This window comes from Coloeus monedula (assembly GCF_965178545.1).
Source record: "Coloeus monedula genome assembly, chromosome: 5".
Lineage (NCBI taxonomy): Eukaryota > Metazoa > Chordata > Aves > Passeriformes > Corvidae > Coloeus > Coloeus monedula.
The window spans coordinates 59,265,360-59,291,073 of record NC_138785.1 but is presented as its reverse complement, the minus strand read 5'-3'; the positions used below and the strand labels follow the sequence as shown (position 1 = coordinate 59,291,073).

The window sequence follows — 25,714 nt, the reverse complement described above, 5'->3', positions numbered from 1 at the left end:
TGCCTTTTCAACTAAGTCTCTGGGTGTCATTAATCTAACTTTTCTTGTACTGTTCTCACCACATAAATTTCTCTCAAGAGTCAATCATAAGATAGCCCTTCAAAAACACATGACAGCAGTGGGCAATTACTTCTTTCTGAGAGAAAAGCTGATGAGTTGAAATGGATTGTGAGAAGATACGGAAAAGAAACCGATTTAACACTACGTATCTGAAACAAAGATATCCAACACAAAACAAACCCCAAGTGTTTTCTCTTATTTCACTCTAAAGAGTTAATGCAATACATACACCACAGCAACTTCCAATGACCTATATACACACACCGACCATTTTTGCTCTTTTGTAACCTGTTTTGTTCAGGGGAAATTGGGATGGTATGTTTAGGACTGTGTTCCATTCCTGTCAGCTAAACCAATCCAGTGGTTCCCTTCTGCTATCATCCATGCTGCTTCTGTTGCAAAAGCCCATTCCTATCCTTGTATTAGCAGCAGCATCCATCAATTCTTTTTTTTCTTTTGCAAATCCCCAACTGCATAACGGCCAGTTGACCAGACACTGAGTTAAAGCAGATCAGACAGGGGTCCAGTGAGTGCTGATGCAAGCATCCAAGAGGCATGAACATGCAGTCAGAATTGCAATTTCTCCATTCTGGTAACAGTTCCACGGGACTTCACGATGCAAAATGGCACTTTATTGCATTCTTAAACTGCGGTTCACAGTAAGTGCTCAGTGCTAATGCCCACTGCACACTTGACTCTGTAATACCAGTTTGAGCTCTTCCCTCACACAATACCATCTTCCCTCATTACATCAAAAACTGCCTGTGAACCTGTGCTGTGATTCTGATCTAGATTTCACTCCTGTTCTTCTTCCAACATTTGCAGTAACACTGAGACTACTTCCTTGATCTGCTTCACACTGGAATCACTCCAAGGGTTTCACATCACAGCTCAAAGCGCAACAGATCCACAGGAACACCTTACACCAGTACTACTGCCCATGGTATTGGATGATGGCACTATGGCCACAGCAGATTTGTTGGCTGTTTAAAGACACTGAAGCGCCAAGGAAGCAAGAGTTCAAAGCAGGTATCATAATGAAGTCATTACTGCATGAAGTCTGTTAGTGGCCTGACAGGTAACATAGCACTGAGCAACCATAGCAATCACTAGTAGATACAAAAGAACATTACAGATGTGTAGTAAAATAACTGGTTTTCCCACAACTACTATGGTAACCATAGAAAATCACTGACACTCATGGCAGTATTACAAAAAAAGGTGACACTAACCCTGCTGCAAAGTACTTACAGCCACATGGAAAGTGAGAACACTGCTGCATATTGTGGGAATAAAGATACAAGGTATTTAATGCAGGAGTGGTACAAGTGTGGGGATGCCACCAAATGAAGCAGCTATAAATCTTTTGTTTGGGGTGGAATTCCTCTTCTAGAAAAGTGCAGTTTTGAGACAGCTTGTTCAAAAATAGTAAGCCGGAGCAGAAGTTCAAATACTTAAAAAAAAAAAAAATTTGAAAGTCTAGATCTAACAAAACAGAATTAGATACACTACCATACCCTAGTTTTGAAGGAAAAAAGTCTGAAAAAATGTAACAAGAGTAAAAGAGTATTTGTATGCTAGATTTCACAAGCATACAAAAATGGATTTTCACTTTGATCAAATTTCAGTTTTCATAAGAAAGCAATACCAAGGCTATTTCCTGTCAAATGTGTGCCCTTGAGCTGCAGCAGAGGAACAGTAAAACTTCTGCCCTTCCCCCAAATAGCAATGTATTTCTTTTTGAAAAAGTAGCAATAATATTTTAATCTTTCACTGAAAATGGAAGTTTTACTTAGACACTGTTATATTTTCACAACACACGGCAGGGTCCTAGCAAGATTCCAACATCCATGGTTGGAGCTACCTGGCACTTTCCATTAAAAAGCCTCATGTTACTGCTCCAAACCTCACCCACAGGTTACTGTGATAACATAGCAAAAAGCCTGACCTTGTGCTTGAAGCTTTCTTGCATCCCAGCAACTACTTGGTTTCTACTCAGTGCTTATTCATGAAAGTAATGGGAACTCAAAGTACTTGCCAACACTCTGTCTATGAAGTTCAAATGAAATCGGGCAGTGGGATCAATTACTGCTTGAAGAAACCTGCATAAATCCTGTTTCTTAAGGCTGATCACAAAGCTAGACTTACAGCTCCATAGTGTCAAAGCCTCATAATCTGATGGAATAGAATTAATCAATTCACATTACAGAGTTTTAATCAAAGAGCACCAGAGAGCAATTTTTAACCCTTCTGATATTCACCTCTATAAAATACCTTGCAATTTAAACCACCACAGAACTTGGTTATTGGCTAAGTCAGGTACTTCAACTCTGAGCTTTCTGGCACTTTTCTATAAATACAAAATTTAGAATTAGGGTATTTTGTGTTAATTATGTCACAAAGACTGTACCTAGGACAAAACATACCAGTGAGCACTGCTATACGCAGTATTTGTTAGCATGTACTACACAGCTGTAAGGACACCAACAGAATTGAGATCTCCAGATGCCTTTTAAGAGCATCTCGTTTTGAACTCTGATTGAGTCATGCAAGAGTTAGGAGCATCCAATAAGCACAAGCCTAAGCATTTTAGGAATGTTAGAGCTCAACATAACACACACAAAGATTTCCAGCTGAACAGACATTTTGTACTGAACACCTATTTCAAATTTCTGTTAATATATTCCATTCATTTACCATGTGGAGTCTTTTGTACCTTCAAGGATGTTTAGATATCAAATAAACTTTCAGTAATGTCAGTGAAAGTTTCTCACTGTTTTTCTTTTCAAATTCTCTTGTGTTTGAGTATTTTAACACAAGACTTTAAATCATATTCCACAGATCACAAGTTAACATATTACGCTGGCAAAACCCAAGCTTTTACATGTATGCATGGGTTTTAGAGTTAAGTCTGCAACCAGGTTTTGACCAATGAACAATTTGGCAACTCAGCCCTTTGAGCACAGGTCCCTAACCATCATTAGCCCTCCAGTGAGTATTATTTCAGTCTCACTGTTGTAAATATGAACACTGTCCACCCTGAGCCTGTCACTGTCTTAGAGGTGTTATCTCTTGTTCAGTTTACCACTTCTATAAAGAAAGTAGATGAGGAATCCTTGACAGAGAAATTATTTCAAAGTGCTCAATTAATTATACTACAGAAATGCCAATACCAAATTTAGTATTGATACAGTAAATGACACAAAACATCAAAATAAAGTTGCTCATCCAAAAAGTTTAGCAGAAACATTGTTAAAGGAGTCTGTGCTTTCTTACTCTGTTCTCTGAATATAATGCTTCACGAAAGATAGTAGTCCACAGAACCATATCACCTTTCAATATTTTTTTTTCATTTTGAAGAATTTTAAGGGTAGAGCAATCTGTTGGTGGTGGCAGGTTTTTTGTTTGTTAGGATTTACAGTAAGCTAGTTCAAGAACTGGGGGACTACCGCCTTACCATACTGTTTTTCTTCCTTTACTACAAGCACGTGATTCTTGAGAAGAGTGCCAAATCCGTCATACTCACCACTCCTTCCTCCACCATGTTGCCATTTCAGCAATCAACCCAGCCATTGTTCAGACCTTCCAGTTAATACTAACCTTGTTAGACTCTTCAAATCCTTGGGAATACTTTGGCAAGTGAGAACAATGAACCATTTTTACTTTAGAAGTTATTTTGAGCTATTGTAGGAGATTATTTTACAGAACTTAATGCAACAGAATTTCAAAGGAGTAAAGGGAAAAAAAAAACACACACACAAAAAAATCCCCAGCCCAAACCTGTTAAGCATACTCTGCCTCCATTATCCTGACTACTCACTTTCTTGACACTTTGTTCACACTCTCTCTCTGATAAGGGCTGCTCAACAGGCATGCCAGGTAACAGTTCTTAACCGAGATAGCTCTTGACTAACTATTAAACCATAACCTATGTCCTTTCTCCTTAGCAGCTGCTAACAATTTCAGGGCTCCTTTCTAGTAACTGAATTTTACATCATGAACATACAAAGAAATAATACCCTAAACTTTATTCCAAATAAGAGAAAGCTGAATGTGAAGCACCACCACAGTGCAATCAGTGTAAAATGTAAGTAATTATGTGACAGTTTTGCACTTCGCAATTCTCAGTGACAGGATCAGAGAGCAGTCCAGGGTCTCAGTCAGAGCCCCATTCACGGTGTGGTAGCCTTCTCTGCAGCTTTCGTAATACAGTTTTGCTATAACAGGCAAAAGTCCTTCATGAAAATGTTTAAGTCATGAACTATAATATTTCAGTCTCCGATAGCAACCCAAAAGGCAACTCTGAAGAAGTTCCCTTAACCCAGGAGATCTGCCCAGCAGAGGGCTCAACCTTTGGTATTTCTTTACACTCCTTCTCAGTGTGGGTTGTGCTGTGCAGTTTCCCAAACACATCTGGCAGTATGCAATGACCACCCGAATGTCCCTTCAGACTTCTAGGATTTTAGTTAAAATTTTTAAGTGAAATGCCATTAGATAAAAGGCAACCACAGAAAGTGACACTTGTGAGAGACATCCATTCTCAGATTTAACACCTTATCACAGCGTCTGTATCAATAAACTGGCTCTCCTATATATTCTAATTAAACTGCATTTCTATTAGAAGCATTATATAGGGCAGTAGCGTACAGAAATACATAAACACTGTTTTCTAAACAATACTATCACTCGGAGAGCTAAAAAGACAGTGCAAGCATACACAGGCATGTTAACATATACACAGGTGTTATAACAGGTGTTTACAGGTGTTATTGGGGCAACACAGCAAGATCAAGAAGCTTGTGCGTATGAAGCAGTAACCAGGTTACTGAAAATTGTAAAAAATCCACGAACTCGGACAGTGCTAATTGCCTGCAAATACAGGTATACCAGCTTGTTAGGTATTCACTTCTTACTTTGCTCTTGTCTCAAGTGCACGCAGAAACACTGAATGAAGTGCTGCTCACCCTCCCAGCCACACTAGATGTGTTTCCCCGCTCAGCCATCAGGAAGGATCGGCACTGACTCTAACACGCTACTTGAAGATCAAGGATTCTATTTCCCCGAGAAGGGAAATGTCTGCTGAAACAATACAAACAAGCAGTTCCTGGCATCAGTGCTCACACCCCACCTCCCCAAACAAATAAACAAACAAACAAAAAACCCAACCGAAGCGCCCGCCGCCCCGAGGCGGCACACGTGCCGAATGCCAGCGCGTACAGGGACAGGGGCCGGGAGGGGAGGCTGCATTTGCCCGGGCAGAGCGCAGTGGGAGCAGCCCCGGTCCCGGGGCTCCTCCAGGCGGGAACGCCGCCGGTGCCCGCGCGCCCCCGCCAGCCGGACACGCGCGGGGAGTCACGTGACCCGGGGAACCTCCCGGCAGGAGAGCCACCGGGGCAGCCCCGGGGGCGGGGGGGGGGGAGAGCTGCCGTCGCCATGACAACTTCCAGGGGGAGGGAAAACTTCAAATCCCAACCGTCAGTGCAGGAGCGGCTCCCTCTTAAAGGCGCACGCACACACAGACACACACACACACAGAGGCGGGCTCCCTTCCCCCCTCCGCCCCCCAGGCACTGGCGATGGAGGAGGAGAGGAGAGGAGGGGGGCAGCCACCGGCGCTCACCGCGCGAACGACGAGGAGCCGAGACAAAAGGACCCGAGCCGAGAAACGGTCTCGGTCGGCGGTGTCGGGAGGGACCCAGCGGCCCCAGGCGAAGCTGTAACACCCACCCTCCGCTGCCCGGAGGCGGCTTAGGACCTTCGCTCTCCCCTACAGACCCCGTCTCCGCTCCCGCCCTCCAAGAAAGCCGCTGGAGGTGCTGCTCCATCCCCGCTCCCCCTCTCCGCCCACCCGACAGACCCGGGCTCGGAGAGCCTCGCCCGCCCGGCTGCCCGTTCCCCTCTCAGACCACGCTCGCCGCCCCGTCCCCCGCCCCTCGGTGCCCCCGCTGCAGCCGGGACACGCCGCCGCCCCCTCTCTTACCCACACAGTGCATGAGCCGGTGCCGCCAGGAGTCGAGTTCTCGGCGGACTCCCCTGCGCTCCGCCGTGCAGCGGGGGCTCCGGCACTGGGAGGCGGCGGCAGGAGGAGCGGGAGCCGCGGCGGCCATTCCTTCTGTTCCCTTTTCCATCTGCCTCTGACCTCACGCCCGCTCATTTACATACGAGCGCGCGCTCCCCCGGCTCCTCTCCCTCCCCCCCACCCTCCTTTGCCTCGTCGAGCGCGCGCTCGCGCCCCCCCTTCCCCCCGCAGCATCCGGCGCGGGGAGCGCGCGCGCCGCCTGGCGGGGTGGCTGACGCGCGTCCCCGCTCCCTGCAGCGCCCCCGCCCCGCCGCCCGCCCTGCCCGAGCCCCGGTTCTCCCCCACAGACCGCGGGCCGGGCCGAGAACCGACAACCCTTCCCTGCCCGCCACTGCCCCGCTGCCCATCGATGTCCCCCGGCCTACAGCTCCCGCAGGGCAGCGCGCCACCTGCTCCGGCCCGGCCAGGGCAGGCGGCAGCAAGGCACGCCGGGAGCTGTAGTTCGTGAGGGAGGGGAGGGGCGCCGCCCCCGAGGTTTCTCCCCGGGTGGGCAGCGCGGCCGGCGGTGCTAGCGGCCCCGGTGCCTCACAGCGCCGCGTTCAGAGCACCTCAAAAACCGGCGCGGGTCTCGCCTTCATCCCACGGTCTGCCCTGGGCGCTGCTTGGAGCGGGGCTCCTGGCTCAGGTGCCTCCGCCACCTCTTCCAGCCCCTCGCCCACACCTATCCCCTGGCTGCCGCCAGCCCGCTCTCTCTCCACCCCTGCCACCACCGCACGGACGCGGCTGTCACACAGCGGTGTGCCTTCCGAACCAGCTCGCCACATTCACTCCCTAGGGAGATTTTCAAAGTTCTCTGAACTACTGCCCAGTTCACCAGGCTGTTTTCAGCGGCTTTGCTTTCAGTCCAGTTTTTATGGGGCTGTACAGCCGGGCAGGGAGGTTTGCTGCGGACTGGCGTCACTCAGCATTATCTCCCACCACCCCTTTGGAAAAGACTAGCGTGGAAACTAGGAGCCAAATCAGTTTAGTTCAGTATCTGGGAGCACGCCTGAGAAGGCTTACTATCAAGCTACAAACCGAAGTCGAATTAAGGTAACTGCAAGAAAGTTAACACACACACGTCAGATTGGATTACTTGGAGCACTTGACAGCCACTTGGATGGGCGGTTGTGCTGCTCTGCACAGTCACCCTCGTGTTGTGCCTCCAGCACAAGACACGTATCCCTCCGCACCAGTCTAATGTGACAATCGCTACCCATGCCTTGCAAGAGAGCAATTAGCAGTCTTTAATTCCCCAGACAGAAAAATCAAGATCTTGCAATTTTCTCAGATCCTGGTGCATCTTTGAGTGACTCCTCCTCCCCCTGGCTCCCCTTCTCATAACAGTCTATGTAAGCAGTGTTACTTCAGCAAGAAATTACATTTTCTGTGTTTATTTGAAGGTTGTGATAGAAAACAGGATTTAATAAGGCCATAGAAAAGACAAGGCACCATTGCTTCTCCCCGTACTCCACTATATGGGTTGAAGGAACAAGGCTGGAAAGAACCAAATCACTCAATCTATACCAAATTTTCTTCTTGTTCTAGACACGAGCAGAGTTAAGAGCAGCAATACTGTGTCAAAACTGCAGAAGAGCTTCAAGTTTGAACAATGAAGGGGAAGTAGCTCCCCACACATTCATCCCTCTACCTGTCTGTGTAGACTGTCAGAAGAAACGCTGTGTGGGAGTGGAGCCCTTACCACCTTTCAGTGGAGCATTTCAGGAGAATGGCAAGACTGGAAGTGCAGGTGAAAAGGCAGCCTGTTGCTTCCTCTAACTTTTCATCATGGCAGCCAGCAATAAGTAAGCAGCAACTTACCAGTCTCCTTCTTCACCTCAGATCTGTTGCAAGTACCTTGGGTCTCATACTGGCCTTCCAAACAGCAACAAAAATTTTCAGTCTTGCCTCAAAGAAATGGCAAAACCCAAGGTAACTCAGAGAAGAGAAAATCCACACAAACTAAAATATAATTTTATTTGGATAATGCATCAGTTTCAAACTAATAGTACCAGTCCTGTAAAAAAATATTTTTGCTGTAAGACTGGTTAAAAAAAATCTGTCATGCATTGGTTTCTAATGCAAACCTTACCTGGTGGATATTTCCTTCTGAACTTCATAAATATGTTCTTTATTTATGGGCGAAGAAAACATTCAGGAATTGCTTGTAAAGGACAGCCCTGAAGATCAGTTCGGCTTCCACTGGAACAAACAAAACTTGGGGAACAGATGGCAGATCACTTTTTTTTTTTTATAACAATTTCATAAAAATAAACTTTGTCACTTCTGTAAAACAGCTAATTGAGCTTAATGCATGAATGGTGTTTAACTGAATCCCTGAGCTTGTGTGACATGAATCAGTTTCACAGGCACTCAAATGTCCCACATCTGAGGAGTTTTATTTTGAGGTTTCTATGATTAAATAAAGAGTAGGGAAGCAACTACACCCCCCCCTCTCATTTTGCAAAATTAACATAATATTTGTTACAGTTTCAAGGTCTCTCCTGTTTGAGAGACTTCTCCAGGCATGAAAGAAAAACGTAACAAAACTAAAAAGCTTGGTGGGCAGATTTTAGACAGAAGGAGGAGAAAAGGAGAACGAAAGCATTTCCAACTGAATTTTTATAGTTGCCTAGGTTTTGAACTCTTAGTCCTTCTGAAAATACTGCCTAGAAATCAGATATGCTGTAGAGACTAGTTTTACACCACTCCCTCCCTTGGAGATGTTTTATTTTTCCGAACAAAACTGAACCAGGTAAGCCAAGGATCCTGCTTCATCAAACCTACAGGGATGTTATTTTTACATTAACGGTACTGGTTTTTCTTCTCTATGAAAATGAGTTTCCAGCCAAGAGATTACTTCTTATGTGTATTTGTACTTCATTTTATAGAAACATTTCCAGTTTTCTGAACAAGGGTTGGATCAAAATTCCAAGGCTGATTGAGGGCAGAAGCTGGAGCAGTGAGGGATAATTTCAATTTAGTTAATTTTAGCTGCCTCTCCTAGCTAATTTTTATGGGATCAGAGTGCCAGTTACTTAGAAATGGCTCTGGAGACAAAGTCCAGTACAATTTTTTTGAAGCGACAGGAATTATTACTGCTGTTCTTCCTGTATGTTTCATCTCCTATTAATTTGGGGGTAAAGAGAAGTTAAAATAGTCACAGATGCTTACAGTTTGATACCACAACCCCATCAAAATCTGACATTTTGAATTAATTTTTTTAACACATTGGGGAGATTTAACTATCTTATTGAAACATTGCAAAATTGTTCATCACCAAAACCTCTTTATAATTAATCCCCAAAGGTGAAATTCACTCCTGTACAGACAGCTTTGCATGGCTCTTTGTCACATGAGTACTGCTTTATGGAAACTGAGGGCAATGATGAAGTGTAATTAAAACAGTCGAACAGTCAAAACCTTGTATCAAGCCTTCTGCAGATGCAATCTGCAGGTGAATACATCCTTCAGTGGTGAGCTCCTCTCTCTCATGAATGCAATTTGTAAACCTTGAAATTGTCAGTGTCTTGGTAAAACAGAAGGGGTTAAATGGTGAATTGTGTGATAGCTTTATTAATGAATATTGCAGATAATAATTGATACTTGAAAGATACACTGCAACAGAAAATAGAAGGGTGGAAATAATGACACTAGAGGATATTTCATCATAAACACTGATGTGGTCATTTAGATACAGAATCTGATAAACTGAGTAAGGGTTATTTAGTAAGTAGTGGGAATACTAGTTTGCACATACAAACACAGACAGCAGATACATCCACTATTCCAAGCTTGATGTACAGCCTATTCTTCTTCCTTCAGCAGAGGCAGCTGGACCAGCAGCAGTAGAGGAGTGCTGCAAGAATGCTGTGAGAGAGGGGCCAGCCCATTAGCTATCACTTCCCTGACTGTGGTGGCAAGCAGCACAGCCCAGGTAAAAATATTACCCCTAAGCTAGTAGTTTAGATTTTGAATTTTCATAACAACCTCAATCAGTGCAAAGATACACAAAAATATGTTCATAATCCAGATGTTGCTGATATCTGGGTTAGGGGCCCTGTGAGCCTTGAAAGTTAAACCCCAAACATTCCTTTGCATTTTCATCAGTTCTAAATGAAAATGAAGGGACATTAAGGGAAAATGAAAGATCAAACTCTAATAGGAACAATTGGAAAATTTCCATTTCATACACAAGTGAAAGAATGAGCTTTTTAACTGAGCAGAAAAGTCAGGCAATTTCAGGTCTCCTCATTGGTTTTGGATCACCAGGAAGAAGTACAATTTGTAAGCATTCCAGGTTTAGAACTTTTCTATCTCTGTGCTCATATAAAATTCAAAATAGTTTAGAAATGGTGATGGGTGGAGAGACTATAATTTAATATCAAGTATCTTACAGATGAAGAAAGAAATGATCTGTTTACACCTGAAATTTCAGGGTACGTAGAATATTGTGAGTTGGAAGGGATCCATATGGATCATTGAGTACAGCTCCTGGCCTTGCACAGGAAAGCCCCCAAAATCACATCACACATATCGGGTATATCTTGGGCTATATAATTAGTGTTCGGTGACTGTGTATTTCAGTAGAATATACAATTAAAAATACTGCTGGTCTCCTAATTACAGGGTCTGCTTTTGTGGTTCTCATTGGCATTAGTTGATTCCACTGCCCGCATTTCTGCTCCTGCTATTGACCTAATTCTAAGTACATGAAACATGATTATTTCAGACAGATGACCATTTTTTACAAACATCTTTGTCCTTTGTATAGGAAGTTAAAAAATGGAAATATGATTCTGGTGTTCTAGCAGTAGTGCTGTTAAATCCGTGAGCATCTAACTAGGTGAAATAAAGTTTGTATCTGAGTGGATGCGCTCTTATCACATCATCTAATTAGCTTAGTGAAAAGCAGGCAGGCTTTCAAGAACACCAATATTCTTCATGTCCTGTCTACTTATATCAGCTACTATAGTTAAATAGAGATGTCACTTCCATATATCAAACTAGCCTTGTTTGTAGCAAGCAAGCATTATAATGAAACTCTACAGTAAATGTTTATAAAATAGATGCACTTGGTTTTATGTGGGTAACTAAAACATGAATAGAGCTCTCAGCTTATACCATTTGAGAATATACAATGAAATTTTCATGGGTTATTTTCAGGTCTTTGTTTACTGTTACTCTTTAGAGACTAAGGATCTGAGGCCAAAGGGCCGAAGGGCCACAATCTCATCACACGCATGTTCTGCTACACAAGAGCACACATGTATGAAGGCTGCATTGTATTTAGACAAATCCTTAGAGCTAGAAGAACGATCACACAACTTTTATGGTGAGCCGAGCACACTTGATCGTAGTAAAATCATGTTACTTTATCAAATTGTTCCTCAAAGCAGAGCTGTTTCAGTAAGGTAGAAAAAAATGGGACTTTAAACAACACAGGCTTATAAGGTGAAATAAAATATTAATATGCAGCTATATGAAAGACTCAATGATGTGTTATAAAAACCAAGTAGAACAGAAACTTTTGTTCAGTACTAATTTAAAACATTTATCATTCTTAAAGTGTTCTTATGAAGATGGTATATCTTGTTTCAGTAGTAGTCTGGCAGAAATAGGTGTGTTAGTGAAAGCAGTCAGCTTGAAATGCCAAAAAGTAACAAATTACTATAGATTAGACTTCTGTTTTAATATGTCATTATTCGACTATTAAAATTAAATTTGGAGGGAAGGTAAAATCCGATATATACTCCTAAGTGATGTCTCTATAGCACTATCTATCAAATATGGCTGTTTTTCCTTCCATTTAAACTGTTATCCTATGTTCCACACAGCCGAGTAATGTCACTCACTCTCTCTAAAGTTTCCCATGTGGCCATGTAATTTAAGTATGCCATCAGTAGAGCAACTCGGCAGCTGAAAATATACTGCTATTAAATCCAGAGAGAATAGATCACTAATTGCAGCTTAATATTAGAGATGGACATGAAATACTGAGCCAGCCATCAGAGAATGCACTGGTAATCCAAACTTGTGTTATAATTGAAAAGACACAGAACTGTTTATGTCTTTTTGAATAACTTTTAAAATTACAGTAGCTAAGAACTTGCTAGAGCTAAGTAAGACAATGACTGCTACTTCTGTTGCAGACTACAGCTTAATTATTATTTAAGCTAAGGGAGAAGTTTTTTCCCCCAAACCTACCCCTCTGTATGAAATGTCCCCTTGAGTAGGTTTCCCTGTATGAAAGTTGTATCAACAGAGCATGTGACAAGATACAGCATGTGGGGAGCATCACAGGAGGTTGTTCCTTCTTCCTGAAGGATTGCAATCTAAATGGAAAGGGACAGTATCACATAAGCAACACCCAGTTCTCAAGCTGGCTTCTCCAAGAGAGCCATTGGCCTGGAAGTAGAGCATAGGGTATCGCCTCCTAGGTCTCTAGCATCTCCCCAGGAGTGGATGTGTGTGTGAATTGGTGAGGAGGAAGGTGTATTCCTGTAACAGGTTTTTGGTTTTACTGCAGAAAGCCATGTTTTGGAGTCCTTTGCACATCTTTCCAGCTGCAGTTTCCAGAATAGGCTGCAATTTATAACCAACCTAAGCAGAACCCACTATGGGTGGTAGTCACTTGGATAAAGCAGTTTATTTTCTGTAACATCACTTGCAGAATTTTTGCCTCTTGAAGTAGAAATATTCATGGATTGATTTAGAATAACTATTTTTATTACATCTTTAGGCTTCATCTTATCAATTTTATGTATACCTTTCTTTTAGCTGAATTGCATGTGGTTTAGGTTATGTTCTGAATCCCCCACCGATCTCCCCTTTCCCTGTTTTTCTACCAATTCCATAACTTCATTTTCAAGCTAAACTTCCTGAATTGAAAAAAAGTAGAAAAAAAAAGAAAAGAAGGAATATTGTGTATGAAATTCACTATCCTTTCAGCAAAACAGAGAGAGAGTAATATGATTTCTCAGACCCAAAATAAGTTGAAAAAAAGGACCTGGTTACTACGAAAATGCAACTCTTTCAGAAGCTAGATCAGTGTTGTGGGGTTTAGTTTGCTGTGACTTTAGATTTCTTCACATAACTGCATTCTTGAAATATTTGGGTTTTTGTGTGCTGGTTCTCAATAAGTATCTTTTCACATGGTTATAATCAATCTCAGTAGTGCTGCAAAAGTACTGAAAATAACATTTCTATTTTGTAAAGGCAGTAAATTCAACATAACCAAGATGTTCTCTTATTTTCCCTTTTTTCATACTGAGATTTTAAAATCAAACTTGGAATGTTTTTTTTTGTCGTTGTTCATGTTATTTCTCAAGTAGTTTATTTCAAACTTTATTATACATTTACCATTTTCACATTGATTTTTAAAGACTGTTTTTGTATTAGGCTAGTTCAAAGAAAGCAACAGAACTAGTATAGACTCATATTAAGTATTCCTTTTAAGGACTACATTAAGTATTCCCCTCAGTTAAAAAAAAATGAAGTCACAGTAGGCTGAGTATGGCAAACTGAACAGTTCCTCATTGGATTCCTGCTGAGAAAAATAAGCAGCAGAGATGATCTACTGCAGATCATCATGAGAGAAAGCATGATATTGCTGTTGTCCTTTCCCATAATTTGATCATACTTGAAAAAGCCTTTTTCATTTCAAGTATTCATGGGTTGAGATACAAAGAGAAGTAGTCCTTTCCTTTTCTATCTTACACAAGGCAACTTCCCCTAAAAAAACAAACATTTTGAGGGTTTCGTCCTTTTCCTCCTCTTGTTTAAAATTTAAGCGTTTAATTTCCCACCGTTTGCCATGAAGGATGTTTGCACAGCTAGATATCTATATTCCCTGGCAATACCTCCCCACAGTGCAGGACAAGGTGGCTGAGAAGCTGGCGTGCAGCACGTCAGAGCAATGCTGGGATCCCTCTCCTTCAGGTATGGGCCCAGTGCCACAGTGATTCAGATCTATTCCTTTTCCATCCATTCTCTCTAGTCTATTGCATTCCCTTTTGCATTTTTTCTTGCCTTTCTACTTAGGGTTGAATCAAGGTATGTTTTCAACCTTTTCTGCACTATAATGTTTGCAGTTTCTTTCAAAGGAAAGCCAAGAGGCTCCTATCTTCTGGTTTTAAACAGAATTTGTAATGCAAGTGTTACAGCTGACGATGTTTTGTTCTTTAAGGTAGAAACTCTATCCTAACTGTAGTGTTTTACTATTAAAAATAAAAAATTAACCACTTAAATGTTACACAAATATTTTTACAAGATGAGGCTGTACCATCACTTCATCAGATTTGGCTGACAAGTTTTCATAGTGAGTACTTTTCATACCCTTGTAATAAGCCCTCCCTATTTAGTTTATTTCTCATATTCTTAGCCTTTTATGCATTCTCACAATCAGCTTTTCCTCAGCATTTATCAAACAGGTGTTGCTTCCTTAATATAGATTCTAGTGATATTCAACTAGTCCATCAGACTGGAGGAACAAAGGAAGTGCTCAGAATGTCTTAAGCCAACAGCATTTATTGCTGATGGTTTAAGTGGTCTCTAGTCCTTTATTATTGTATCTACAGGTCTATGAAACTAGAATAGATTTAGCAAAAAAATAATTGTAGGAATTGCATAAGCTTTTAAAATCCAAAGCAATTTTGATCTTGAATTCTGTGCTCAGTGAAGGGATAACAGTAACAAGTTTCCTCCCTCCGTGCTGTTACAAAATGTTTCTTAAATTCAACAAAACGTGCTAATTCTCATCTTGCTGTTTCTTATCTCTGCAGAACTAAATACAATCACAGCATTCTGAGGTTTGGGTTTTTTTTCCTAGGACACACACTCTCTGGTTATTTTCAGCTTCACAAAGCATTTGGTTAGAACTGCCATACTTTCTCTTGTTAAAGATATCTAAGAGGACTGTGATTAATGTTTAAAGAGCTCCATGTGTACCCAATTATGAAACCAATTAATTCAGTCAAAGACTAGATTAACTGCCATCTGTGGCCTGATTGTTTCTTAAATTTGAGTACTTCTGATCAAAGTTGTCATAAACAGTCTTACACAGCATGTGACAAATCAATGTCATCCAAGGATGTCTTGATACGAAGAGAATTCATCATTAAGTGTTTAATATTATTACACAACTTCTAACACCACTCTTTATGGCATATATTATTTGGGATGCATTTTGTTTCACTAGAAGTGAAACCTTGGAGTTTGCTAATAAAGTAATGCCGCTGTTACTTATACAATAGATAATACAAGAACCATACCTAGGATGAGATGATAAACATACACACAGTAGAGGACAAAAGCCAAGGGGAAGGCATGAAACAAAAGCAAGCTGGAGAAACAAACAAAGGAGAAACTTGAAGTCAGATTGGCCCTCATGATAAGACCTTCCATGGATACACAGCTGGTCACCAAACAGGCCATGCACCTAGACAGCTACTAGCTATTTGATTTTGCTTTTCTCTTTTACACTTCACAGTGACCCTTCCTACAGTATATGATGTTCAGCTGTTCTATCCAACACAGGAATCAGCTATACCATCTCCTGCTAGAATTTACTCTGGGAAGCACATCTCTGCTCTGACTAGAGCAAAGAAAATGAGGTAGTAAGTTTATCTAAAGATCGTGGAGATTGTAGACATGGGAAAATGGTCACCCTTTAGATCATCTGGAAAGACATTTCCTCTTAGTTACAGAGGTATTCAGCCAAGCAATAACATGCTATGGAGAAGAGAAATGCAGGTATAACAAATCTTTCTGAGCCACTATGCTTCCTTAAAATGCCAGTTTGTAATATTGAAAACAACAAAAACACCTTAAAGGTGAAGAAACAATTCAATTCCATGCAGAATCCAGATCACCTGCAACAGATTTTTCTCCCTCAGAAACAAAACCACATATGTATATACACACACACACATAAATATCCCTATGTACACATGCAAAACCCAGTAGCAATTCCTTGTCATGCAAGCAAAGCTCACTATGAAAATTAAAGTCAAGAGAAAGGAATATTGAAATATATTCTAACATATTTTTCTTCCTTCACATTCCTTCTTATAAATATGACAAAAATTAGAGACATGGATGAGTGACGTCTTACCAGTGCGGCAAAAGTATGCAAAGAAAGGGTCATTATGAGAGTCTTTCCTACTGCCTATTGAGAAGAAATACAGCTTCTTTGTATAAGTGACAGGCTAGAGTAGCTAGAGAAAGAGGTTGTAAGGAAATCCTCTTGTTTTAAGGTATACAAACCTCTAAGCTCCATAAGCTTCTTGAAGTTTCATTTTAGAGAGATTTCTTTTAAATTTGATATAGCTTGCGTAAGAAATGATGATGTAGAAATCATCTTTCCTCAAAAATATTAAGTGATCTGATAGTCCTCTTGCATCTTTTGCTAAGGAGGAGTAGGGATCCTGAAGTTTATGGAAAGGTTGTTTGAAGATCTGCTCGCTTGCTTCTAACATAACTAATGCTCCTATCTTCAGCACATACTGCGAGCTTTTAGGCAGTATCATCAGATTTATTATTAAAAAGATGCAAAAAAGCAACAAAACAATAAAGCAAACCCAAAACAGAATAAAAAAACCCTGTAATGTGCCATCTTCGAAAGAATCAGAGCAAAGTAAAATATATTCAAAAAATTACCCAGTACAAGAGCTGAGAAATGCAAAATGCAAGCTCACTATTCCCTAAATTAGAGCCTGTGGTGGTTTCACCCCAGCCAGCAACCAAGGCCCACATAGCCACTTACTCCCCCACCAGTGGGACTGGGGAGAGAACTGGAAGGGTAAAAGATGGAAAGCGCATGGGTTGAGATAAAGACCGTTTAATAACACAAGCAAAACAAGAAATTAATTCACTGTTCCCCATGGGCAAGCAGGTGTTCAGCCATCCCCAGCAGAGCAGGGCCCCATCATGCATAATGGCGACTTGGGAAAACAAACACCATCACTCCAAGTGTCCCCCACTTTTCCCCCTGACTTTATATACAGAGCATGATACTATATGGTCTGGAATGTCCCTTTGGTCAGTTTGGGTCACCTGTCCTGGCTGTGTCTCCTGCCAGCTTCCCATGTACAGCCAACTTCCTTGCCAGCGTGGCAGTACAAAAAGCAGGAAAGGCCTTGGCACTGTGTAAATCTTGCTCAGCAATAACAAAAACATCTCTACATTATCAACCCTGTGTTCAGCACAAATCCAAAACATAGCCCTATGCCAGACACTGGAAAAAAAAATTACCCCAGATGAAACCAGCACAGCTATAATCAGTATCTGTTTCCTTTTTTCCCCCTTTCTTTTAAAAGAGACGCATTTCAGATTAGAAAATAGAACACAAAGGCTATTTTTATCTAACCTGATTACCCAATAAAAGCACTATAATCAGGCTTATTATGATAGTCAATTGAACTTTTTGTACATAGTTTACTCTGTATTATGCTTTGTTAATAAATCTATGACCAGGCACAAAGAGAACAGCTGCATATCTCTACTGCTCTGGGCGTTGCACTCTGCTCAGGTGAAGTCCATAGAGAGAGGGGGGAAATTCCCCTGGGACCAGTTAACCATATTCACCTGGGAGAAGGTGTCAGTGTGAAATAATAGGATTACTACAATGAGTGATTTCTTTACTTCTTGATGAGAAAAATTCTTGCCTTTTTAGGAGGGTGAGAAAGAGCCTGAGGAAGAGGACATAGTGAATTTCTACAGGAAACAAATTTGTAAGAGTTAGGGTTAAGTTACAGTAGCATTAATACTCAAGTAGTCAAGCCTCAGAGGAAAGAAAAAATTTGTCTTTGTTGAGGCATTTGTACAGACTGTATTTAGTTTGAGGAATTTCTGAGCAAGAAAAATTAACTTCAAGGAAGGTTGTAGCCTCTAGGGGTTTAGAAGGTAGGGGACAGATTTGTTCTCAGACCATTTTTTAAACATGTCTTGATATTTCTGAATTTGCTCTGGTTACAGGCATAGTTTGTTCTACTTCATTATTTGTCCCAAAGAACTTCTTTTTAGGGATTATAAATCTATCATATCTTTGGGTGACTTTAAGAAAAGGGGAAAGTGAGCTAATGTCAGGCTTCTGGCTGAATTTGGGTTCTTTTTTTGTATAACTTAAAGCCTTATGTGGACAAGTGTTTGCACTTCTAATAATTCCATCCTAATTTACCTAGCTGTAGGTAAAGAATAAAGATCTTTATGTTCTTTTTTTGTTCTCAGCTCTACATCTGCAAAATAATTGTTTCTTTTGTCATCCTTTAACCATTTTTGTTACTTTTTCCAAGGTGAATGTTTAGTAAAGCTTGGTTTAAAGTATGCAAGGCTGAGGCTATGTATGATATCTTTTTGTTCTGGAGCAAAGTGTAATACCAAGCTTGAAATGTAACAGGCACAGGGATAGTTCCCTACCCCTGAAATGAAATGCAGTGAGTCCTTAACAACCTGAATAACAATTTTTAAAGAGCAAAGATCAAACTATGGATTAATAGGTGCCCTTGCTGATGCTGTAACTGTTGTAACTACATCTGTCTCAATTCTGGTGTGAGCAGAATAAACGACATTTATGGAAAGCTGGGAGTTTTCCAGAACAGCTAACAATATTGTTTCCACTTTTTATGACATTTTGGAGAAATGTCCACACCACAACAAAGGTGTGGAAGTGGTTTTGTATGAATTCAGTGAACAAAAGACATTCCATGCTGAATGACCATTTTCAAGAATAAATGTCCAGTTGTTTACCATGAACAATAGGATTATACTAATTTTAGCTCATGTTTTCTTATTTATTGTGATTTTTAAAATTTGCTTTAATAATATCAACTGTATGTATTTCCAGTTCTTTAAAAATTAACATTTTAATTAAACTGCACTGAAATTATGTCCTTGTAAATATTTACTCAGAAAGCTTCTCACTGGGGTGAGGGACAGGAAACATATACACTGAACAATTATGGTTGGAATTACTGCAAACCTAACAACTGTATCTGTTTAGCAATAGAGGTAAGAATGGTAAAAGTTATTATGAGGTAAAACAAAAAGCAAAAGGGAAATGAAATGTTTTTGTATAAATAGGCTATTGCTTAGAAACATATCAATATCAAATTACAAAAATCAAACAGATTTCTAAATAAAGTTCAAACTGGTGTGACAGCATTGAAAAAGCTAACAAAACTAGCATGAATAGAATTTATTCAGCTTCATTTCCCTTCCTTTAACCCGAATACTTTCTTTCCCTGCTTCTGTGTAGAATTATAAAATGGAGTCTATGAAAAGATATAGTTATCAGTCATACCAGTGTATGGCTCTAATTCAGGAAAGCACTTAAGCAGGTGATTAGCTTCAAGCATCCACTTACCCACTTTCCTAATTATGAACTTAAGTGCATACCAAAAGTTCTTTCCTGCACTGGTTTCATGCTATGCCTGTTGACCACAGAGAGCACAGTGCTATCTGACCCAGTCCGAAAGGACTGTGCTCAGGGGCTGGAAATGGTCTGTAAGCACAGCTGCCTGGCACTCAGGGTGAGTTCACTGACTGGCTTCCAGTGCTCAAGCCACCTTGGTAAAGCCTGTTGTGTTATGCAGCTTGAAGTATATATGCTTCCTTCTGTTCATTTCCTCTAGTTTCTGCAGAGCATTTCCCTCTCTGTTTGTCTAATACACTGCTATTCCTTTTGTAGGGAGAGTACTACTAGATCTCAAAATCAGAGGAATTGGATAGTAGCTCAAATAAGGGGCTTGTGATCATGAAGCCTAAAGTATGATCCAAAAAGACCTTATTCAGTAGCTGTTTCATTCTAGATGCACTTGACTTCCTTTATTTCTTTTCGTTTTAATGTGTCCATGTGTCTAGACACTTGTTATTTTGTGTGTCCTGCTTGGAGTTTTCCTGTGTTCTACCTTAGTCTGGCAGCAATCTGGGACCAATTTCTCTACCAAATCCTCTGAGCAGCTTCATCTGGGAGGTATTCTCAGAGCATACCTAATACTTACCACAGGATTAGACCCCTGACAAAATGCAGTTGTAAAGTATTTTTTTTTAAATCAGTGCTAGGAATCACTTTCTGTAATGGTAGCTACAACAACCTGAAGAGTGTTACTGAGTATTCCTGCCTTTAACAGAAATGCCCCAATCAAAAAGTTAAATTTGGGGTCTCCATTTCTGATCCAATTTATGACAAATTCCTGTCTGCATGATGTCGCAGTGTCAGTAGTATAGATAGAGGGCACATTCTCCCCAATATCACCCAGAGGTTCATGGTTGTAGGTATTTCCTGAGGGAGAGAGGTTTAAATCCCTGCAGATGGAACCAAGAGTGGAGTCTGAATCACCCTGTTGAATTTTTTATTTAGGAGGTGAAGATGCATTGTCAAGAAGGATTTTTCATAGATAACCTAGAAGCTTAAGTCTCAAGGATCACTGAATATTTTGGGAAACCCATAGAGTTAGAAGGTCAACCATTGGCAAGGAAGGACTTGATGTTCCACTATATTATTATATACCTAATAAGAAGAGAGAAACTTCCTGCCATCTGTTTCATTCACCATAGTGCTTATAATTTCTCTTAAAAGTCTTGGGTTTAAATGATTTGTACCTTTAAACATCAAAACTCCTGTAGCACTTTTCTGAACAGAAAGGCTATGTTCATATCAGCAAGAGGCTTTTCTCATTGAATGTGTAGATTTATGCACTGGTGCTTGTGTATTATGTTCCTGTTATTTATATTTTTTTGAGGTTTTCCTTGGACCTGGAGTAATCTGTCCCCTGGCCTCGATGTCTGGGAGGAGTGGACACTATTACCCATGCTTCCATAGCTTCTAGCTTAGTTTTATCTGAAAATAATTCAGATTTTTGACTCCAAACCAGTTCCATGCTGTGAAGTGGAGCACAGTAGGCGGCAATGAGTGGGAAACATGCTTGAGAACAGTATTCTTTGATTGAACAAAAATGCTAAATAGTATAATATTCCTTCAGTAAAGATAATGATCCAATTTATTAATAGCATAATACCTTGCTGATGGTGTTGAAACATGAGCATTATTTTACTCAGGACTTTGATATACCTGAAAGAACTATATAAGTAAAAAAGTGACAGTAACTCCATACTATCTCAGAACAATTAATGAATTCAATGACTAGAGCAATAAGGTTTTTTTGTTAAATGGGTGCTTATTTTCTAGCAAAGTGAGGAGACAGTCTTTTAGCATCTTTCAACATATAAACACAAAAATATTTAGTAGGTATTCCTGTAATAGAAAAAAATCCCATAAGACTTTCAGAAAATCTTTTTGAAATCTTGCATCTGGCATTTAACAGCTCTTTTCCTCTGCTGGCCACACTGCTTTTGATGCAGCCCAGGATGTGGTTGGCTTTCTGGGCTGTGAGTATGCATTGCTGGGTCATGTTGAGCTTCTCATCAGTCAACATCCCCAAGTCTTTCTCCTCAGGGCTGCTCTCAATCCATTCTCCTGCCAGCCTGTATTTGTTCTTGGGATTGCCCTGACTCAGGTGCAGGACCTTGAACTTGGTCTCATTGAATTCCAAGGTATATAACATATTGAAAAGTGGTTAAATAATAGACTAAAATAAGATCGGTGGTGATCTGCTCTTGGCTATAAATGCAAACAAAGGTTTTGTGGGCTTAATTTTAGCCATGTTAGTTTTCATCTCTAATTTCTTGGTTCCATATCTTTGTATGTTTCACTTAAGTTAACAGGATATTTGCTCAGATATCCTGTTGGTGCAAACCCTACGGCTTTTAAACCCCACATCTGCTGTTTGGAATTGTAATTAACTCATTGAAATTGTTTTAAAAATGTATAAAAAATGAATATATGATTTGAACAGAAAAAGAATCTCAAGTCTGCATAGAAGCCTGATGTGTGGACAGACTGTCAGTATTAAATGCCAGCTGGGTTATTGAAGATTTTGATCATATAATTGTGATTGTTTCAGTAAATTTTATTGTAGTAAGTACACTAGGGCACACTCAAGTCAGTATGAATCATCAGAAAGATAGAAAGTAAATAAGTACTCATATAAGTAAAGCTGTAACTCAGAAGAGACAGGTAATTGTACACATAAAAGTAACATCCTTGCTGTAAATTTGTCCCCTGGTTGTATCTCCATTATCTCTCTCTCCAGGTTCTCACTAAAGTTACAATGGACATTAATTTTGCACACACTGTGCTCAGTAATACTGCCATCTTCATCATTTATATCAGATAATTGACTTGATCTAGAAGATTTTTTCTGTATTCTGCCTAAGAAACAGAAAGAACTTCACTTCCTGTATTCTTGCTATCAAATTGATGCCAACATAGTATAGTGCTGTTTACAGTTGCTTCCTCACTTCTAGTTTCTGTTCTGGTTCTCTACCGATTACTGTCTTTCCACACAAACTATGAAGTCTTGCCACTCATCTTGCATGGACTTTGTTCACTGTATAGCCTAATATATTTTTTGTATAAACATGCATAATTACATTTAAAACTTGTAGAATATTACTTCAGTGGTACAGAGATGCATTTCTTTAAAACTGTATCAGGAAAATACAGGCAATCTTTTGAAATTTAAATGATTAATGTCATAGACTAGCTAAATTTGCAGTTAAGATAAAAAGAAATAATTACTTAGTCCTTAAAGTGTGGGAATATGAATTGAGGATTTTGTTTGAGTTTTTGGGGTATCAGTGCTAAGTATAAATGAAACATTAGGTATATATTAAAACATTGACTCGTGCAATTTGTGTCTTTGGAGCCATTCTCTCACATGTGGAAGTTAAGTGGCAGGTCATGTGTGGTTTTCTAGTGTGATTATAGTCCAATTTAATACAGTTCTGTGCAGAAAGCAGCATATGCGAGGTTGGGGACTGGGTGAAAACTGGAGATTACCGGTGTGCAGTACCCACCTCCCTGAGTCTCCTGACCTCCCTTTCTATCCCTGACAAGATTACACATTTTTGTAGCAGTGATGGTAGAGACACAGGGGCTGGACTGGAGTGCTGTGTTGAGCTGACCTTATTACTCTGTGGTTCCTGAAACCTCTTCTGTGCTCTCCTAACACATACCAGGAAGCTTCTAAACTATTTGCAAAACAGGGATGAAAAAAGCAAGACAGGGTAATGGCTGTTCATTATGTAAATTTACCTTATTCTTAGAGATTCTTGCCCATTGTTAGAAACTAATTCACAATGTTTTATTCTACATATGTCATTCTCATTGTTTAACCCATTAAATAATTAATGTTTGCAGAAATAAGCCTAATCTGAAAGTCAAAGCATTCTATGTTCAGTCATGAACTATTTTGTGGCAAGTAAAATAATTTTTAAAGATGTACAGTATTTCACAGCTATTGTGAAAGAAGAATGAGAATAAGTGATTTATTTTATTCTTTAAAATAATTGTGTGATAGTTTGCTCTGAAAATTCACCAAAAATTAAGCTTTGTAGGTAGGATTTCTTATGTACCATTCTTTGATAGCTACTTTAAAAAAAAGGAAAATAAAATGCAAATTAATGTGATATTTTGAGCTCCACAGTTGCTCATTATATGCTAATAACATTTTAAAATTTTAAAGATGAAAACTGACATAAGATATAAGTTGTTAAGCACTTTAATTTTATCTGCACTTTTTGTGTCAAAAATAATTTTGATATTAAAGGACAACTGTAGACTCCTAATGACTTGAATACAGTTTGACTGTTTTCATGAAGTGCTCTGTGGGATGTCAGAATATTTAATTCAGGATGTTAAAAACATCCCAAAATGTCACAATAATTATATCACAGCAGGCAATTAAAACAGTGGAAAATGCCAACTGACTAAGTGTGTTCTCTGTTATTTAGGAAACTAATGAGTGAGTGACATATAAAGCAGAAAATACAAATTATAGCCACAAAATCCCACATACATTCTAATTGATTTTAATATAAATGTGTATTAAAATAAAGCAACCAGTATTAACAAAAACAAAGAAATATTTATTTAAAGCTGCTGTTTCAGCTATAAGCTCTATAATTCCCCAGGCATTAGAAACTGTTCTTATGTTTTCCCTTCATTATTTAGTTAATTAGCTATATATTTGTGTTGTGACACTGTAATATGGGCTTGTTCATGAAGCCCTTACTAACTACAGTTTTTCCATTCACTGCACTGCAATAGTCTCTGCCAAATTCTCCATGTGTCTTTAAATTAGTCTAAGGGCAGCTAGGGGAGATCTGTGTGTTTGTGGGGTGGAAAATACAACTCCTTCACAGCAGGTCAGAGAAACTGTGAAGTCTGTATGGATTTGGGGAAGTTACAGTGCAAGTAAGGATGCTGGTTCCAAGACAGAAAGCATTAGAGGCTTGGAATTCTTCTAGCAGAGTTCCTGCATTTGAAGGCAACGGGTTAATTGAAGCAGCAATTCAATAAGAGAGATGCTTTTGATTTAATTTGTACAGGGATTTAATCCATAATTGTTAAACCAACATCCTATGTTAGCAGACACTATGGAAATAAACTCATCCTATTCAACTTATGGGAAAGAAGTACTGTAAGAAGTAAATTCTTCAAAAAAAGAAGAAAAAGGAGGGATGTCATAAAGATGACAATAGGCAATTATTAGTTAATGAGGCTCAAATAATTATTATTACTGCAGCTGAACTTTGCTTAAATAACAGAAAACTATATGAAATGCCAGGCAGAAAAATAAACTGCGAGAGGTAACTGAGGAATCAGTCACTGCTCCTATGCAAGGCTGCAGTAGGCAACAGCCTCTTTGCTCCATTTTTAGGTTTTCCCCATTATCTGGGGGTCCAACAGCAGTTAGCAGAGTTTTAGTTGTTCATTCTTGCCCTTTCCCTTGAGTAGACCTGAATATTCCTGGAGTTGCAAGGCGAACTGGATCTGGCAATGATCTGGTTAAAAACTAAACACGCAACTGTAATTTTTATGGACATGAGATCTATGTTTGGTGCACCATGTGTGTTTCCTGAGTGCTTTGCTAGTACCAGAGAGGGGACAGGAACAGGGAAGGGGGAAGACAGGCTCAACCCCCTCAGCAGTTGTGTGGGTTTATACTGAATTAAACTAATTGGGGAATCATGACATAAATCATTGTGTTATGTTCATAATTGCAACAGTTCAGACAGAATGAATTATAGCTGCATTGATTTGAGCACTGGAAACGTCAGCATTTAGCACTCTTTTAAAATTACTACTCTTTTCAGTTCCTTCCAGTTCCTTGACATGAAATAATCCTCAGATTTCTGTAACAGAGCTGAGTGCATTCAGTGCCTCAAAGGCATCTAGGAAAAAGAGGAACAGTTACTCTAGTTTGTTGCTTGTATTTAAAACTTAAGCAGTATTTTGCACTTCTCTGGTTGTTTTTCACACATGCAGAGTTTTAGCTCTGGTTGTGGATGGTCCATTTGTAGCTGAGTTTCCTTTCTGTGTCTGGCATAATGGGGTGGTCAGTTGTTACTTAGCCCTTGCAATGCTTGCATTTTGTGCTATTTTGAGGTGTATTATCTTGCTTCTGGCTCTATATTCATGTTTTTCTTTGGGCAGGTTGTTGAAGCTGATATATGATATCAGCCTTTGAGTAT

The 25,714-nt window shown here is 40.0% G+C and overlaps 1 protein-coding gene across 5 annotated transcripts in view; it reads right to left on the bottom strand.

Moving 5' to 3' along the window:
- LCORL (ligand dependent nuclear receptor corepressor like) overlaps window positions 1-6,188 on the bottom strand; it is a gene marked incomplete at both ends in the record, with an annotated part of 82,800 nt that extends 76,612 nt beyond the window's left edge. For all 5 annotated transcript variants that reach the window (XM_082281960.1, XM_082281957.1, XM_082281958.1 and 2 more), the window contains one exon: window positions 6,041-6,188. In XM_082281960.1, coding sequence (XP_082138086.1) covers window positions 6,041-6,188 — 148 coding nt within the window. The remainder of the gene's footprint in view (window positions 1-6,040) is intronic.
- Window positions 6,189-25,714: the final 19,526 nt, after the last annotated feature.